General features: G+C 42.7%; 1 protein-coding gene across 2 annotated transcripts in view; it reads right to left on the bottom strand.

Moving 5' to 3' along the window:
- Window positions 1–19,793, bottom strand: part of LOC135515923 (calsyntenin-2-like) — a 306,828-nt gene that overhangs the window by 11,187 nt on the left and 275,848 nt on the right. For both annotated transcript variants that reach the window (XM_064939792.1, XM_064939800.1), the window contains exons 9-11: window positions 5,654–5,816; window positions 2,865–3,031; window positions 195–343 (exon numbers count right to left, since the gene is read on the bottom strand). In XM_064939792.1, coding sequence (XP_064795864.1) covers window positions 195–343; window positions 2,865–3,031; window positions 5,654–5,816 — 479 coding nt within the window. The remainder of the gene's footprint in view (window positions 1–194; window positions 344–2,864; window positions 3,032–5,653; window positions 5,817–19,793) is intronic.

Here is a 19,793-nt window from a genome sequence, read left to right as displayed (position 1 = left end):
GTGCAATACATGTTTCTGCAATACATGTTTCTGTCTCTCTCTTTCTGTGAAAGAGAGAGAGAGAGAGACCGATAGAGAGGTTGAGGAGTGTGTGTGTGTGTGTGTGTGTGTGTGTGTGTGTGTGTGGGTGTGAGACAGACTAAGTGTGTGCGCGTGCGTGCGCCCACATACACATTGTTGGATTCCATACTCACTGTACGGTGGTGGTGATGTGTAGCCGTCTGAGGCCTGCTGTGGGGAACTGGCGTGAGTTGATGTAGGAGACCTTGGCCATGGCTGTGTTGACACTCTCCAGGTCCTCTCCCTCCATCACCAACACAGACTGGGCCGGGTTAAAGTGAAACTGCACACACAGAGGAACACATGAATCAACTGATACAAGAGGGTAAGTGTCTGAGTGTTTCATGCACACAATACATGACCAAAAGTACTGTATGTGGACACCTGCTTGTCGAACATCTCAATCCAAAATCATGGGCATTAATATGGAGTTGGTCCACCCTTTGCTGCAATAACAAGCCTGCACTCTTCTGGGAAGGCTTTCCACTAGATGTTTGAATATTGCTGCGGGAACTTGCTTCCATTCAGCCACAAGAGCATTAGTCATGTCGAGCACTGATGTTAGGCAATTAGGCCTGGCTCACAGTCGGCATTCCACTTCATCCCAAAGGTGTAGATGGGGTTGAGGTCATGGTTCTGTGCAGGCCAGTCAGTCAAGTTCTTCAATACCGATCTTGACAAACCATTTCTGTATGGACCTCGCTTCGTGCACGGGGGCATTGTCATGCTGAAACAGGAAAGGGCCTTCCCCAAACTGTTGCCACAAAGCTGAAAGCACAGAATCGTCTAGAATGTCATTGTATGCTATAGCGTTAAGATTTCGCTAAGGGGCCTAGACCGAAGCATGAATAACAGCTCCAGACCAATTATTCCTCCTCCACCAAACTTTACAGTACGCAATATATATTCGGACAGGTAAGCGTTACCCTGGCATCTGCCAAACCCAGTTTGTCCGTTGGACTCACCGTTGGATGGTGAAGCGTGATTCATCACTCCAGAGAATGCGTTTCCACTGCTCCAATGGCGCCGAGCTTTACCCCCCTCCAGCCCACGCTTGGCGTTGCGCATGGTGATCTTAGGCTTGTGTGCAGCTGCTCGGCCATGGAAATCCATTTCATAAAGCTCCCGACGAACAGTTATTGTCCTGATGTTGCTTCCAGAGGCAGTTTGGAAGTCTTTAGTGAATGTTGCAAAGTGCTATGCACTTCAAGCACTCGGCGGTTCCGTTCTGTGAGCTCGTGTGATCACTTAGTCACGGTAACTAGGCTTCTCCAAGCTTTGATGCTGCTGATGGTCATTAGTAGCCTACCGAACGTGCGAACTGTCGGCTATTCAGCACTCTTGTCCCTCTAATCACTCTGATGTCAATGCTAATGTGATCAAAAATCTTATCAAACACTTCACGAGGGCCCATTGTCGTGGAAATTCAGTACTGAGAGAGACTTGGTCATTTCTTCAATCAATCATCTTTATTTAATATCGATTTAATTATTGCAATAATGAAACCGTCAGCCCAACAGTCTTGTTCTGACTGTTAGGCTGAGAGCCTACCCTTTACAGACAATGCAGATTTATATAGCTGATACCAAGATTGCTTAGTCAGTCATTTCTAACCTTCCCATAAGCCACCTTGGTTATCTACACAGGATGGTGTTTTACTTAGTTTCCCAGATACCAGAAAGATGAGACAATGAGGCATTGTTCTACTCCTATCCCAGTTACAACCACCCCGCATCCTGTCACTGGAATGCCAGCTGTAGATTTTATCACCAGGAAGCTAGAGTGGACGCCATAAAACTCAGCATTAGCAGGACAAAAGTATCTTAATGTTTAAGTAAATAATTGTTTCATATCCAACAAATAAGGTGAATTCATAATTTTTCTGTCACACCATGAGCTCTATAGGCTGTCACGTTGGCATGAAGGCTCGGGAGACAGATGCAGGAATGCGTAATAGTTTTTTACATTTAGTGTAAAGGCACGGGACGAAGACCAAACAAACACGTAACAAAAACACAGGTTTGAAACCCAAACAAAAGAGCGAGGAGTACCTTTAATAAATAACACACGCGCACAATGACTAACACGAGACCTGTAATCATCTGTGCAATCCACAAGTGCACGAAAGCCAAAACACACAGCACAGGTACTCACGCACCAACTAACAATAATCGACAGCACCATGGGGAACAAAGGGCACATATATACAAATACAACCAGTGGGAATAGGGGCCAGGTGTTCGCAATGAAGGTTCCAGAGGGATCTGTGACATTGGCTATGCAAATGCAGAGAAAACAGTTTTGATGGCCTCTAATAAAATCAGGAGGATCCCATCGGCTTTCTATAGGCTAGGCCTACTATATTTACTCATCAATTTCCAAGCTTCGCATCGCATCTAAAGTGGCCAAACAACTTCTTAAAATGAAGCACATGTATCTGCTTTATAACCGCTGTAGAGCCTAACTGGCATACATAAGCAGCGCGTGAAGTTTGAAGTTTGGGGAAGATCATTTTCCCCATAAAAATTAACCTTTATAAGAGAGCCAAGAGTGTGCAAAAGCTGTCATCGAGGCAAAACGGTGGCTACTTTGAAGAATCTCAAAAATGAAATATATTTTGATTTGTTTAACCCTTTTTTTGGTTACTACATGATTCCATATGTGTTATTTCATAGTTTTAATATCTTCCCTATTATTCTACAATGTAGAAAATAGTCAAATAAAACCCTTGAATGTGTAGGTGTGTCCAAACTTTTGACTGGTACTGTATAGTGTATCTGCGTGTGTTTGCCCCAGTGACTCACCTTGATATCCTTGCCCAGGCTCTCCAGTGAGTTGATGTCCAGTCCTTCCTTACAGGCCTGTAGACAGGAGATGACCTTCTGGGTCTCTATCTTGCCTGGCCGGATGGTCAGACCTGACAGACTTCCCCGGAAGTACTGGGTGAACCGCGGGTTGGACACCTCACCACCTTGGGAGGACAAGAAGAAGGTTTTTTTTGTTCAGTTCAAAGGTGCAATATTGTACAGTCAAGTGGTGGACAATGACAATGATTGTCTTCTCCTTAATCTGTTCTGAAAGCACAGTGCAATGAAAGCATTATGGAGCATGCCTCTATTATAATAGTAGGAACATGCTTTGGTCATTCTTAATTTTACAGTATTTTACTTTATTTACTTAGTTGAAGCTAGAAATAACACTAGTAAAAGAGATTAACCTATATAACTTACCTTTCAACAAGACTAAGCTATTTAAACAATGGCTAACACAGTTACCTGTCATGTCTTGTTATGTCTGTTCCTGTCCTTTCTCTTCATTCTCTCTCTCTGCTGGTCTTTTTAGGTTACCTTCTCTGTCTCTCATCCTTCAGCTGTTCTACATTTCCCCTAACTAGCTCATTCTCTCTTTCCCCACCTGTTCTCTCTTCCCCCTCTGATTAGGTCTCTATTTCTTTCTCTGTTCCTGCTACTTTCAGTGTCTGATTCTTGTTTGTGTTTTTTGATGCCAGAAGCAAGCTGTCGTCTCGTTTGCTTCCACCTTGTCCTGTCCTGTCGGAGTCTGCCTGGCAGGAGTATCCTGCACTATACTAACGTTCTTTTGTTCCGCTGACAACGTTGGAAGAGGATTTATGCCATTCCTGTATTTTCATTAAAGAACTCTGTTTTCTGTTAAAACCGCTTTTGGGTCTTCACTCAAGTTCATAACAGTTACCTTTGTTTTTGCGTCACTTCCGAGTAGGCCGAAACATCAAGTAAATACCAACTGAAACAGGACTGTGAAATAAAGACAGTAGCGTGACTATGGAAATGATAGCCCGTTTTGTTTATCAGCTTCCATCTGCTCTCCCCACTCTTTTAAAAAAACGACTTTCAAAACAACAAAATAAAATGTCCAATCTGAGGTAGATTTGGGCTCAGAGCAGAGGGACACTAGCGTTGTCTTTTTTTAGGCAAGTGTGTGTTTTTCTTCTTTGATTCACTGGCAGATGGTGCTAGCAGTTTGCTAGTCGTTAACGGTCCCCGAGCCGTGTCTCTTGCTGACATACTCAAGTGTTCTCGCCGCCGCCTGCACCAGCCTGATTTTTTAAAATTATTTTATATTTTCCCAGACAGATGTTATCAATTAAGTGTTGTGGCACCGAAGCACAGAGCGAGAGTGTGTGTTTTCGGGCTTATTTCGGTCTCGTCCCCCCCAAAGAGGAGAATTTGAAGAAGAAGACATTCAGCAGTTAGGCTTCAGTGCTAACATATGCTATTTTTACACACCTGGCTGCATAATATGTACACCTGCAGTAAGAAAGATAGCAATTAAGTTGAAATGGATTGTTTGAACAAGTTGTATTAGGAAATTAGAGAAGGTTCAGGATTTTGTTTATGGTTTAGAAGAGGCTTTTATCGCAGTAGGCCTGAGGCCAGCCAGAGTCTGTCTGCCCTAAACTTCCCCAGTAGTGACATTGCACAGAGAAACTGCTTGTCTTACTCCCCATAAGAAGAGCACCATTCAGAGCAATCTCAATAAACGGTTTCCTCACGAAAATGGACAAAGCAAACCATATTCTGCTGTTCTCGTCACAAGTCACACGTCTTGTTTTGCTTAGGGCGCGCTAAGGTCAGGGCTGGTGCCTTTCATTCCTTGTGTCTCTTCATTACGTTGTTGATTGCGTGCAGGGTGGTTGGGGGGGGGATGAGAGAAAGGCAATCCTGTTCACTAATGGTCTGCAAAGTTATCAGTTGCAGCTTAGTGAAGCTTAGAGCAGCTTCATTGGGATGTAATAACCAGAGAACTTGTACTCCATTCAGGCTGGCTTAATCCCTTCTTCAGGGCTTTCTCACACAATCACAGATTCATGGAAAGAGAGAGTGAAAAGAGGGGAAAAAAGAGAACTGCAACCAGGAGCCAGATGAAAATAAATTCAGACGACACCGAAATGCCGCTGACGTTGGACCTCGAGCGTGGCTCATGGGATTCAGCTGTATCCATCTGTCCCCCAGCTGACACATTTATATAATTATTATTTTGATCATAAAAAGCGATGTTAAGTAGTGTTTCTTCATTCAAATAGATTCATTAGTACCCTCTTTTCAAGCGGCTGGAATTGACAGCCTTGTGTTTCCTGTTTGTTGTCTCCAAGCTTGAGCCTCTCTCTCTCTCTCTCTCTCTCTCTCCTGTGTCTCAGTGTCTCTCTGCGTCTGTCTGTGCTCCTGCTGCAAGCTCTCTTAGTCTTAAGTTGGGGAGTGTTTAATCACTGTCTTGGACTGGATAAGGGAAACTGACTCATCCCTATGGTAACAGGCAAGGCATTCTGAAACAAAAAACACTACGTGACTACCTAATGTCCTGGTCAATTGCTAATGTCCTGGTCAATTGAAACCAAATAAACAGTTGTTCCTGGGATACGGAAAACCACATTATTCTTGGTCTGTGAGGAAACATGTCCAAATCAAAGGAAAATGATGTGACTCCTCCCTCCCTGCTCCTCCCCTCCCCTTATTTTACAGTAAAAAATTCTATAGGTACGCTGTGCATATTAGGACAGCCTCAGAGTCACAGAGTCGGTACGGACACCGGACCCTATACAGAAGTCTATAATGACCTTGCCAGCAGGCACCCACTGTCAGCTGGGTGTCAATTGATGAGGGATGGATGGGCCAATCGTCGGTCACCAGGTAGGGTTCGTAGGTTACGCCATCTACGAAGAGAATCACGGCAGGGAACTCCACATTGATCACGTAGTAGTGCCACTCCTTGTCACAGATCTGTAAGACATAGGGACATGCTGTTAGCATTGAGTTAAACCAATGAGCTGTGTAGCTCTGGGTTTGTTGAGAAGTTAATTAAGCACAGTATTTGTATTTATTATGGATTCCCATTAGCTGCAGGCAGGGCAGCAGCTACTCTTCCTGGGGTCCAGCAAAATGAAGGCAGTTATACAATTTAAAAAAACATACAATACATTCACAACAGATTTCACAACACATTAAGTGTGTGCCCTCAGGCCACTACTCTACTACCACATATCTACAACACAAAATCCATGTGTATGTGTGTATTTAGTGCATATAGTATTGTGTGTGTCTCTTCACAGTCCCTGCTGTTCCATAAGGTGTATTTTTATCTTTAAAAAAACAACAACATCTAATGTATGGCTTACATGAGCCGCCGTGCTGCCCTGTTCTGAGCCAATTGCAATTTTCCTAACTCCGACTGAACAGTAGTCCAGGTGTGTCAAAACTAGGGCCTGACGGGCCTGCCTTGTTGATAGAGCTGTGATGAAGGCAGAGCAGCCCTGTATTCTGTACAGCTAATATTGTATCAATATGTTTTGATGATGACAGTTTTACAATCCAGGGTTTACATCAAGCAGTTTAGTCACCTCAACTTGCTCACGTTCCACATGATTCATTACAAGATTTAGTTGAGGTTTAGGGTTTAGGTGAATGATTTGAAATATTTTAGGACTATCTTATTCCTTGCCACCCATTCTGAAACTGACTGCAGCTCTTTGATAAGTGTTGCGGTGATTTTAGTCGCTGTAGTAGCTAAAGTGTACAGTGTTGAGTCATCCACATACATAGACACACTAGCTTTGCCCTTACTATTATTAGGTAGTGAAATTACTTTTCCTTCCCTCCAGGCCTGAGGGCACACACTTTCTACTAGGCTTAAATTGAAGATACGGCAATTATTAGTGGCAATATCGTCTGCTATTATCCTCAGTAATTTTCCATCCAAGTTGTCAGACCCTGGTGGCTTGTCGTTGTTGATGGACAAAACTGTTGTTTTTTTAAACTCGTCCGCACTCACTTTACGGAATTCAAAATTACAATGCTTGTCACTTGCCAAAATGTCTAAAAACCTGTTTTTGCTTTGTCATAATGGGGTACTATGTGTAGATTGATGAGGGGAAAAAACAATTTGATCAATTTGAGATTTATTGCTACCACTGTATTATCAAAGGTATTATCTAAGTGAGTTTATCTAAGTGAATGTCATCTGTTACTAGCAAATTAATGATTTCATGAACCTTGTTTCTTAAGATACATATGTTAACATAGCTGTTTTTAGCACTTTTCTGGGATGCTTGATTGTTTTCATTGCTTACCGGGAAGCTTAGTGGAGGTAGACATGCTCATGTTATTTATGTTAGTGCAGGGTGAGCTGCACACAGTGGACTTCCTACTAGGGCACACACCGCCTCAGTGCTAACAGTATAACTCTGGTCCATAGGCACATGATTACTGCATACAATAGCTGTGGGATCAGCAGAGGCATTTTGGGCAGTAAGAGGGACATACATTAGGTTACTAACATTGTGTCATCTAACGCCCCTGGTGTAATGTACTTTTGCTGAAGCATTATGACAACTCAGTGACACAATGGTAGAGATTAACTGAGCTGGGCTTGGGTCACTGATAAGTCATTGTCTCAACGCAGCCTTATAATGAAGTGAAAGGATCCAGGAACACAATTGATTTGGGTGGATGTTTTACTAGAAGTAGCTGTAAAACAGGGTGAAAATTACCCAGAGACAGGGAAGCCATTTTAAAGGGGAACATCACCCACTGATTTGGCCCGATTTTTGGGGGGCTTGTGTGAATGTGATTATCATTGGAATCAATAAGATATAATACTGTAACAAACCAGCCCACAGACATGGTGCAAGCACTTCAAAGTTGGCCACTTCTATGGGGACTGTGGTTAGTGCACTTGCCTTGGGAACTGATGTTTGTGAGTCCTTAGGTCAGCCCCAAAAATTCATCGCAATATCATAATAATGCACCTGGGTGTCACACTTTACTGTCTTTCATATTGCTGTGGACAATATTTCATGAATTAACTACTTATTTGCGGTTATCATGAAGCCCAAATCCAATAACGCTTGTTTGGCAGTCTCCCTCCCACCCTCGGTAATGAAAAACACATTAAACTTCATTCAGATTCATCCCGCTCCCCTCTTGATCATTTGTTGTCTGTTTCGGGGTAATTAATTAAGTTTAACTTTAATGAGTTGCTCATTAAGAGAACATCGATTTACGAGCGTTGAGTCAGGGGACCGTCACAAAACTTTGTCATCAAGCCTAAAACACTTGCTCACCTTTGGTGGTTCAGTCTCCCCAGAAGCAGAATCAAAGCCTGTCAAATCCAGCCCAGCAGTCAGTCAAGGGCCAGCCAATCGAAAGGAAATTGACCCAGCTCAGCTCTGCCCCCCCCCCGGTGAGTTTCTAGTGCTGAGACAGTTCCAGGGAGAAGTTGGCCTATATCGCTGATCTTGGATCAGCTTTCAACTCTCCAACTGGGAGTCGTAACTGTCAGGGGGTACATCGCAAAACTGACCTTGGATTAGAGGTTAAAGAGAGATTGAGTCTTACATGGCTGACCTCTATTGTGGAGGGAGATAACTGTCAAATAGCAGTAGTACAGTACTATATGATTGGAAATGTCTAGTAGTTCAGACCGCTCTGGATAGAAGCCCCCAAGCACAAAGCTAGGATCAACCCATTATCATTAGGAAGTACAACACAGCCATTGCCTTAGATCAGAAGTTGAGGGGTAACTTCATTCTATTATATGAACTATATATATATATATATATATATATATGGAGGGAGATTGCTGTCAAACAGTCTAACAGTGTGTTTGTAGATGTCTCCCTAGTGCTCTGAGGGGTTTATCATTCAAGTAATGCACTCTCATGCTGCTACTGATTACCAGTGAGCCATGAACAACCTCTCCCCTCAGTGCACAACGGAGGCAGGAAGGGCTAACTCCTTCCCTGATGCCTCGCACACTCAGGAAGCCTTTCATGCTCACAAACTTGAGGCATCATTTTAAATGTTTTTTGTTGTTGTATTTTTTTAACCAGGTTGAGTAATACCGTACGAGTTTCCTCGCTGACGTTAAACAATGATACACTATCCACGTGGCCACAGGTGGGCTCGTATGTCTACATACAGATGTCGGCCCTGAACTTGATCACTCTTTAATCGCAGAGAATTTTTCTGCTGCATCAGGAAATTCTAATGAGCTTCGTGATTTAGATAAATTCCCTGAAAATGAGCAGTTATTTCTTCTCTCCATGTGGGAGCAGTCGAGTCATTGGGATCAGGACTTGCTATCAAAATCATTTTCTCTCTCGCTCAAACGCTAGGACTAGGTCCTATTACTGCAACATTCAAATGTTCAAAGATCTATCTGGAATGCAGCCATACACATCAACACTTAAACTGTGGCCTATGAACATTAATTTTCTATAATAATCAGATGTAAAGACAAGATGAAAAGGACAATGCGAGGTAGAAAACCACGCAAAAAAACACTGCCCCATGATTTGTTTTGATCTATGTTGTTATTTATTTTCAAATATTTCCTCATACGTTATGCATAGATTGAATGATTGAATGATTCTTTCATTCATTCATATTAGAAAGGACAATAGGTTAAACCCTCGTGAGCTGAGAAAATCATTGAAGATTATTTTTTTTTAATTATACGGTAACAAGGTTGAAATTAGAGTAACAGGATAGCGCAAAGGAACAGGGTTGAACAGATTACATTACATTTGATTGTAGATCATGACATAAATGTGACAAATAAATACCCAGGACCACAGGAATGTTGTGTAATAATATTTTATATATCTCTTCGAAAAAGGATCAACAGGATGAGTAGGAATAAATATTTTTTTTAAAGACCTCAAACTGGATCTGATCAAATATTCAATGGACAAACAAAAACAATTGTCATATCACAGTAGGCCGACAACCTGGCATTAAAATGAATGAGCATATCAAAAAGAGTCATGAACTGATGCAATATTTTAGAAAGCTGATGTTATAATGTTCAGATTTAATTTTAGTGGCTGACCAGAGTATCCCATACCTCACTTGCGATGCCCATGTGGCGTGAGGTAACGTTCTCTGGGGGAGGAATGAGGGTCAGCACATCCTCAAAGGGATACCAAAGCAGATCGTCCCTCAACGGCCAGGAAAAAAACCCGGTTTACTCCAACTCTATGCATACATTTCACCTGGCAGTGGGTCTTACTCACCTCTTGGATGATCCCTGGGTAGATTGCGTGGTCGTACACCAGGGCAAACCATTTCCCCACAATCTCTGGACTGTGTCACTGCACTTCTTCTGGAGTGCTGTGTATGGGGTCGTCTGTGTGGTCGTAGCTAGCTAGATAGCGGTGGTGCGCGCTAAATAGTGTTTTAATCGGTGACGTCACTTGCTCTGAGACCTTAAAGCGGCATTTGTGGAGCGATGGGTAACGATGCTTCGTGTGTGCAGAGGGTCCCTGGTTCGCGCCCGATATGGGCGAGGGGACGGTCTACAGTTATACAGAGACCATTGCTAAAAACAAATGGATGGTTGTCACACGTCAGGGCATCTCTCTTGGATTTCCCTCAGGATGGGCTCCAGGTGTTGCCATATGGCAGGTGGTCCCTTCAATCTGGATGCCGACACAGTGCAGGAGGAGGTAGGGGCAGATAAAGTAAACCCCAGTGTGCAAAGTGGCCGGATGGTGTGATGCACCAAAATGGACAGCTTGTACTTGAGCGCTGTACTTGAGCGCTGTACAGCCGTAGCTCTCAGCGAAGTCAATATGGACTGCACATTCATTTGCAGGGAGGTTTAGCTTCAGGGCCCGTGAGAAAGCATATGATGTTATGGAGATGGCGCCTGGACTTCTGGAGCAAAAATGTTAAAAAGCTCTTCTGGGCATTCAAATAATTTTTTTCAAAGTGTTCTTTGAGGCTGCTCCAGGATCATTTTTGTGTTCTTTGTCCACAGTGCGTCTCCTACCTTCAGTGGGCCAATCTGTGGCTCTGTGGCGTCTTTTGAGTGTTTAGATATTAATTGCTGCATTGCTCACATTCCCCATACATACATTGCTTGCTTGTCAAACGTGATGGCATGTGTCAGGCTCTCCAAATTGGATTAGGTAGATGATGTACATCTGGTGTACCTTTTTTGACAATAATGCCTAGATCTTGATGTTGTTTGCACATGCATGTGTCACGATCTGCCAATGTTAGATGCACAACCCAGTAGGGGCAGTGTGAAGAACAGTGAGTATGATAAACGGAGATTGGTATGCTCATCCAGGAACTTCAAAATGCGGGTTCTTCATTGAATCCACCACTAATCTTTTCAGCATTTTCATTCTGTCACAGTTTGCTTCCCCCCCCAGTTGTGATCCTGCTGACATCGTCGCGTAAAAATAATCACCGTTGATCTTAGCGTGGCAGCAATCCCCTCGTGCTTCTTCCTCTGGTACCTGTAGACGTTTTAATTTGCCAGTTTTGTCCACCTCCTCCTTGAAAATCCAAAAACCTCCTCTTCCAACCTCTGCAACCTGTACTTCTTCAGGATTTTGCTGGTGACTATTCCTGCAATGACTTGTCCGTCACCCTCTCCCTTTTTGAATGCGTGTACTTGTTGCGTAATTTCTCAGCTACTGCTGTATAAAACAACAGGGTTCTCCTTAGGGATGTGCCCGAGATTTGCCGAACCAACTTGTCGGATCCAGGTTGAGAGCTGACTGGATATTCTGGTCTGACTGGAGGATCAGGTCTGACTGGATATTCTGGTCTGACTGGAGGATCAGGTCTGACTGGATATTCTGGGCTGACTAGAGGATCAGGTCTGACTGGATATTCTGGGCTGACGTGAGGATCAGGGCTGACTGAATATTCTGGGCTGACTAGAGGATCAGGGCTGACTGGAGGATCAGGGCTGACTGGAGGGGTGTTTAATCCTTCATGTACCTTATGAGCCTCTCTCCACTTTTTTCACGGGGCACAAGTGCTCTAACACCGCAGTCTTTTTGCATTTTCTTCTTTCCCGTTTCTACGTCTTTCTTCCACTTCTCTTTCTCCTTTTCTAAGTCCTGCTGTCTCCTCTGTTCATCAGCATGTTACTTGAATTATAGTAACAGGGTTTCAAGTGACAGGGTTGTAAATCAATGCTAATGTTAGCTTTTTCTCAGGAATAGATGCTAGCTGTGAAATGTAGTGTTACGTCAAGGACAAACTTAGTTATATAAATAAAACCAGAAAACGTTGAAATTAACTTGTCTTATTCTGATAATGAGTAACAGGTTTGTGTTGATTAGAGTGACACTCAATCAAGGCGGAAAAGGTTGGAAAAATAGAACAGAGGACTTACCCATGGTGTTAGCAAATGGCTTGATGATGTAATTTCCTCTGTATCATGTGACTCACTGTTTTTTCCTTTCCTCTGCCAGGCTAAATAGGTTTCGGTAACAGGACTGAGTGCATGTTGTGGGACACAACTTCAGTGCATAATTAATATCATTTAAAATACATTGATGATTAAACAAATTGTTTTGACACTTACAAGAGACATATATCAACAAAATCATACCAAAAAAAGTAGATTTAAAACTTATTTGAACTGTTATATTTGATGTGCAAGTTGGTCATCAAGAAGGTGGGACAAGAAAGAAAAGACATTTTACGGGGTGCTCAAGAGCCATTTGGTATTTTAAATCATTTTGGAACTACTTTTGTTCTACAACTGTATTTACATTTTGTCTCAGGACAAGTATAATTTACACAAGTGCATATTTTAGTCATTTGGGCATGGATTATTTGAAATTTCATGGGTGGGACAGAAAATGTCCTCCAATTCTGGAATGACCCTTATATTCTGTACAGGCAAATGATGTGTGCATAATTTCAAAAGCAGCTGATTTTATCTTTCATTTCGGGGCAGAGTAAGTAGCCCAACTCCAACCCTGTTCCTGGAGAGCTACCCTCCTGTAGGTTTTCACTCTAACCCCAGTTGTGACTAACTTGACTAACTTGTCAACTAGCTTGTCAACTAGCTAATTATTAGATTCAGGTGTGCTAGATTAGGGTTGTAGCGAAAACCTACAGGAACAGGGTTGGAGAGCCCTGCTATACAGGTTTCATACAGTCAAATTCAAGTACTTTCAAGGACTTTTTCCAGCAATTAATTGTAATTTGTAAGGACCTATATTTTATATTTATTTGTTGTAATAGCTTATAGACAAAAAGTAAGCATTACCACTTGCATTTTTTAATAGGCCTACCCATTGGCATTATGCATTAACATTCACATTATTTTTACATTCTAAAATATGTCTGAATAATATGGGCATTGCCTGACTAAATAGACAGCATGCTTCCCAACACAAACACACTAATGTAGTCTGTCCATGTGGTAGCTAGTCAGTCTCGCCATTTGAGATGTTGAAGAATGAGCGAGGGTTATTGTATCATGTTTTAAAATGAGAAAGCAACCAAAAACGGTGTTCCCTTTCTAATGGAACACTTTGTATAGATGCGGTAAAGAGGCTAATGGAACTTGACGAAAACAACGGAAAAGCCATGGAAAATATCCCGGATCTCCTCATTGCACCCCAGCAAAATTAGCATACATTTAGGCTATTGTTTTATGTGTATTTCACACTAGGTTGAGGTAAAAATCTGAGTATAATGCTTGTATGGATGTCGACCCCAATACTGTACATGTTCAAGTCATCGTCGCCAATCAACTGCATTACAGTTCAAAACGACTACCACCACTGATTTCTCTTTGCTAGCTATGCTACCAGCTTTTATGAACAGGAGTTAAACAGGAGTCTAAACCTAAAAAGGGACTACTTCCAAATGTTATGCAGCGAAAAAAGCCAATTCGGACATTAGTAACCACATTGTGGGCCCGATACAATACATCAATCATGACGGATTTGACAAATATCCGCATGGTTAGATCAGATTGGTTGAGAATGTGCGCCAATCTGTCTTCCATTGACCTATGGAAAACCAAATTAAAGCCAAAATTCAATGTCTAGCTCATAATAAACACAACAGACTATTTCAACACCCATCAGTTGAAACGATGGGAAACAAACGAAAGCGGCTACATCTCTCATAAAAAATGATCAGAAATTAAATCACAGAATAATTATATTGGAGCGGTAGAACTTTTAAAATCGGCGCCCATAACTTCAATTACTTTTCAAGGATCAAATATCCTGATTTTCAATTAAGATCCAACATCTGTGGAGATGCCTTCATGTTCACGGACGCACACACACAAACAAGTGTCGCTGTCACGCTGTGTAACTGACTGGTGTCTCCTGGGAACCACCATCCTCAGTAGCTCCTCTCTGTGACTACTCTCTCCAGGGAGATACCACGCCACTCCTCACTGCACACACCCTCTTCTGAGCTCCCTCAGAATATTACCGTCTCTCTACCGGCCTTTGCATGCCTCTCTATAGGACAGGTTCACCAAGCAATTGGCACTAGGTGCAAAGTTTGTCAGGCGTCAACACCAAACAGAAAGGTAAAGGACGGAACACTATTCATTTACATTCCCTCTTATCTTGGCCCTTATTTAGACTTTTTGTTATGGACTCTTTAGTTCATATCCTATATGAAAAACGGATGTGTCTGGAGAAAAACAAATCTGGCCCTAAGTGTCACAGTATTCTGACTTGCCGGATGAAATAAAGGTAAAATAAAAAAAATCTCAGAGACTCGGTTACATGTACTGATGGTGGTCCTTGTTGGAATGACTTGTCGATGTACAGATCCTTCCCTTGATAACTCTGTAAACGAAAGCATCTCCGATACACGGACTGAGAACTCAAAAGCTAGGATATTATCCATAGGACAACAACAAAGTCAGAATATGTAATCACCTCATCACTTCATGTCTGTGATCCATGCTCGACTTAACTAAACCGACAGAATAAGATGCCACTTTCTTTTAGCTGATGTTACATGAGTGAGGTGTACAAGCGCCACGCACGCACACACACTGTAATGAATCCTCAGGGAGAAAAAGGTGTAGATTCACACGCAGTGTGAATGCGTGGCAGGTGTTTATTTTGCCTTCACAGAAGGCAGGAATCGTGGACACAGGCAAACAGGCAGGTGAATCAAAACTAGGACTGAAAGGCTATAACTGGTTCTCACAAACGAGCTAGGAAAAGGATTAGTAGAGTCCAAACGAACAATACCTCACAAAGGCAAAAACAGAATGAACTGAACTAAATAAGGAGCTGATGAGACCAGGTGAGTAACTAACACAGGTGAAATCAATGAACAAAAATTAAAGACGGGGCTACGTTCAAGAACACAACAAAACAGAACACAAGGTTGACTAAGAAAATAAATACAGAACCTTACACAGGCACGTAGGGTAGACACTGTATAAGTATCAATACAGACATAGAGACATTTGACATCTGTTTTCTCTCCAGCTCTGGTTTCACTGTTAATCTGTCTGGTGTCACCATATTGCATCTTGACCTTCAGCGCTAACAAAAGACAAGCGTGAAAATAAAGAGCAGGTTGCAGTGGAAATCATTGTCTGCCTCAACACCATTAAGTTTTATCGGAAAGCTGTTTTCACTCATCAGGCATATATTGGGTTGTGTCCCATTGAAAACAATAGAACATTGTGCTGTGCCACCATAGAGTATGGACTGTTAAAGAATCATGACAAATCAGAATGTCCGTTCTACCCATTCAGCCCATTTTATTTCCGACACACTGGCGGAAAGGGATTGTCGTCTTAAACGACACACCCACTTCCTGTGAAAGCTGAATTTCTGGAAGAATACGACACTGGACTCTGACACAATAGAGGAGGGAGAAGAGGATGAAATTAGGTGACAGCTCTCCCGCTTCCCTTTCCCTGATAAGGAGTCTATGCTACATGGGCTCCATACACAGCGACACAGTCTACTGAAGCATGAGACTGTCGGAAGTGGCTGATGGTGTCGAGTAGAATTCAGGGGGCTAGGGCAGCCTCCACTGTCACACTCTCTACCGGGCCACTGTGTGTATGTGATAATAAAAACAAACATCATCATCTCATAAATGATCAGGTCTTCAAGGGGAGCGGAAAATGGAGTACAGTCTCTTAAGTAATTTCCTCTCCCTCCGGTATGGCGAATGATAGCGCATGGAGTGTAAAATACAAGATGGTGGACTGTCGTGTCAAATGATGGCATTCTAGAGTCCAATTTTCATTCCCGGTTGTTACATTTCTGTAGTGGCGTGCAGCAGGGAATGTGATATAAAAAAAATATGCGTTTTGGGGCAAAGGTACATTTGACTGGAATCGGATATCAGGTGATAGTGTACATTTTATTCTGGTGGCATGGGGCTTCCATACAGCTCAACAGGACTATAAAGATCTGACACATTCAATTATTACAGCTGTAATTGTGAGCCACTGACTTGAGGGAACAGGAGCCAAACAGGACTGAACACTTGATCATACATGTATTGTACATCAAACGTGCATTAAACATGGAATAATATTCACTAAAGTAGCTCGCCTCACAATGTGTAAAGTACAATATCCTGTCAAAAGGATATATCCTGTCAACACAAACATATTCATTCTTGTTGCATTGAGTGTCCATGTGATGCTTGCGATATATCCTTTCCCAAAGATACACAAAACACGTTACTCATACAGTATTAGACCGAGCCAGGATATGTCCAGAGGCATCTCTCCCGATCTTTCTCCACTGGGCCAGTTAATATGGTAGTTCACATCCTCAGCACACACTATTGAACTACATCAGTGTGGGAAGCAGTAGCATTAACATTTCACTGCAGAGCCATTAGTATGTCAATAATCGCAGCCGGCACTCTGAGGCATTCCTTAGGGGTGTGTGCATACGTCTGTGTGCACCTGCGAGTGTGTGTGCGTGTACATGCATATGTCTGTGTGTGTGTGTGTGTGTGTGCGTGCGTACGTGTGTGTCCCTGGCACCACAATGGTGGAACCAGCTTCCCCCTGAAGCTAGGACAGCAGAGTCTCTGTACATTTACCAAAAACATCTAAGCTCCTACGTGTGTAAGAAATATAGAGATTGTGTACTTGTGTTTGTAAGTAATAACATACTGTAACAGTGGACTCAGAAAGTATTCAGACCCCTTGGCTTTTTCCACATTTTGTTACGTTACAGCCTGACTCTAAAATGGATTAAATACATTTTATTTCATCATCATTATACACACAATTATTCCCAATAACGTTAAAACAGAAAACAGGTTTTTAGAATTGTTTGCAAATGTATTACAAATATAAAACAGAAATACCTTATTTACATACGTATTCAGACCCTTTGCTATGAGACTTGAAATTGAGCTCAGGTGCATCCTGTTTCCATTGATCATCCTTGAGATGTTTCTACAACTTGATTGGAGTCCACCTGTGGTAAATTCAATTGATTGCCACAGCAAAAACCAAGCCATGAGGTTGAGGGAATTGTCCGTAGTGCTCCGAGACAGGTTTGTGTCGCGGCACAGATCTGGGGAAGGGTACCAAAACATTTCTGCAGCATTGAAGGTCCCCAAGAACACAGTGGCCTCCATCATTCTTAAATGGAAGAAGTTTGGAACCACCAACACTCTTCCTATAGCTGGCCGCCCATCCAAACTGAGCAAACTAAGGAGCTCTGTCACTCTGACAGAGCTCCAGAGTTCCTCTGTGGAGATTTGAGAACATTCCAGAATGGCAACCATCTTTGCAGCACTCCACCAATCAGGACTTTATGGTAGAGTGGCCAGACGGTAGCCATTCCTCAGTGAAAGGCACATGACAGCCCGCTCGTAGTTTGCCAAAAGGCACCTCCAGGCCTCTCAGACCATGAGAAACAAGATTCTCTGGTCTGATGAAACCAAGATTGAACTCTTTGGCCTGAATGCCAAGCGTCACGTCTGGAGGAAACCAGTCATCAACTGGCAAATACCATCCCTACGGCAAAGCATTTGTGGCAGCATTATGCTGTGGGGATATTTTTCAGCGACAGGGAGACTAGTCAAGGTCGAGGGAAAGGTGCTCAGAGCAAAGTACAGAGAGATCCTTCATAAAAACCTGCTTCAGAGCGCTCAGGACCTCAGACCGGGGCGAAGGTTCATGACCCTAAGCACACAGCCAAGACACCGCAGGAGTGGATTCAGCTCCAAAGTGCAGGTGTTTCAGGCTAGCTCAGTGCTTTCTGTGTTGGTGGGACAGCCAGCGGAAAATACAGAGCGTAAGATAATCTTCTCTACTTGCGCCATGATTGCCTCAGTGTTCTGTCACTCATGGGGACACTAAGTCGCTGCAAAATATACAGGGAGAGCTAGGAAGTTCAAGCCCCTCGGGTGCTGCCATACATCATACAAGGCTCAAGGTCATTGGCCAAAGATAAAATGACATCAAATCACGTTATATCCACCGTAGCCTTGATTAGACAGACCATGTCAGCATCATACTTTCAAAATCTTAGCTAGCAAGCTAGACAAGCGGTCATCGTCATGAATCAAGTCGACAATCTACTGGCAGATCCTTTTCAATCCTTGTTATATGAATATAACTTGTAGATAAAACGTATCGGTGCTCATCAGCCATTGACATAAACATTACACAAGTTCAACAAATTCAACAATGAGTATTTTGGAAGGAATCAGTGGAGAGGGTGTGTGGTCCAATTATGGGTTTAAGGATCTCTTTTTCCAAGCTTAAAAGGATAAACATTCACATGCAACACCTTGGGCCAGAAAAGGTTGAATACATTGGCCATGCTGTCAATCCAGCATGACTTCTGACAAGTTCAAAACAACTGGCAAATCTCAGACTTCAGTGAGTTCAAGGCAACTGGGAACTGGGGGGAAAAAATGAGCTCTGACTGGGAAAATACGTTGTGAACAGTCAGCCAACTCGGAATTACAATTAGGGAACTCGGGCCTCTTTCAAGAGCGCCAACCTGAATATCACCGACATCATGATTTGACCTTGTTTTTTTCTCCAGGGTTCCCAGTTGTCTCGAAAGCACCATAAATCCAGAGAATGCCAGACTTTGATGATGAAGTTTGGCCACAAAAAAGGACCGCCGCGCCACCTTCCTGTTCAAGTGAGCACAGCACAACAAGGTGAGTCCAAAAATGCCTTGTATGCTGCTGCATAAATGTTGACTACGTCCGTCTTAGCTCGCTCATTAATGTCTTAATCGAGATGACGGATTGCCTCTTATTCGCTCATCGTTCCCTTATGCCATAGTTTGTGCATCTCAATTGTCAGAAATACTACTGACCTGTGTTTTGTCTTTGTATTGTGTTCTCTAATCACTAACTGAAAGACAGACGGATAATATAATACATAATAATATAATAATAATAATATGTCATTCAGCATACGCCTTTTCCCGAAAACGACTTACATTCATGTCTGCATACGAATGTTCTCAGGAATCGAATCCACTATCCTGGCATTGCAAGCTCTATGCTCTACCAACATAGCTCCAGAGGACCAGATGAACATCAGCAGACTAACTGACATACACACTTTTCACACAATCCTGTGCTGGTCCCTGTCTAACTGTGTAAGAGGCTATGTGTGGGAGGGAGACTGTACTATAGGGGTGTTCCTTCCCTCCCCTCCCCGGGCGCGACCCACTGTTGTACCCCTGCATTATTAATGCCAGCTCATTACAAAGCAGAGCAATGGCACAAAGGTGATTCAATTCTAGGCTGTGCAGACGTACAGAATGATGTTTCTCAATACACTACGGAGCCATGGTAGCACGAAACACTGTAGGTGGAGGAAGGAACTGTAAAGATGCATGTCTCGGTTACTAAAAGAGCTGACTAGAAAATATGACATGTACTGTACGTTTGATATGCAGGTAGGAGTTTATTTTCAGAGAAAGTCCCAGGTAAAGAATA

The sequence above is a fragment of the Oncorhynchus masou genome, chromosome 3 (genome assembly GCF_036934945.1).
Source record: "Oncorhynchus masou masou isolate Uvic2021 chromosome 3, UVic_Omas_1.1, whole genome shotgun sequence".
Classification (NCBI taxonomy): Eukaryota; Metazoa; Chordata; class Actinopteri; order Salmoniformes; family Salmonidae; genus Oncorhynchus; species Oncorhynchus masou.
The sequence above is the reverse complement of the archived record's forward strand: the minus strand, read 5'-3'. Positions and strand labels throughout refer to the sequence as shown.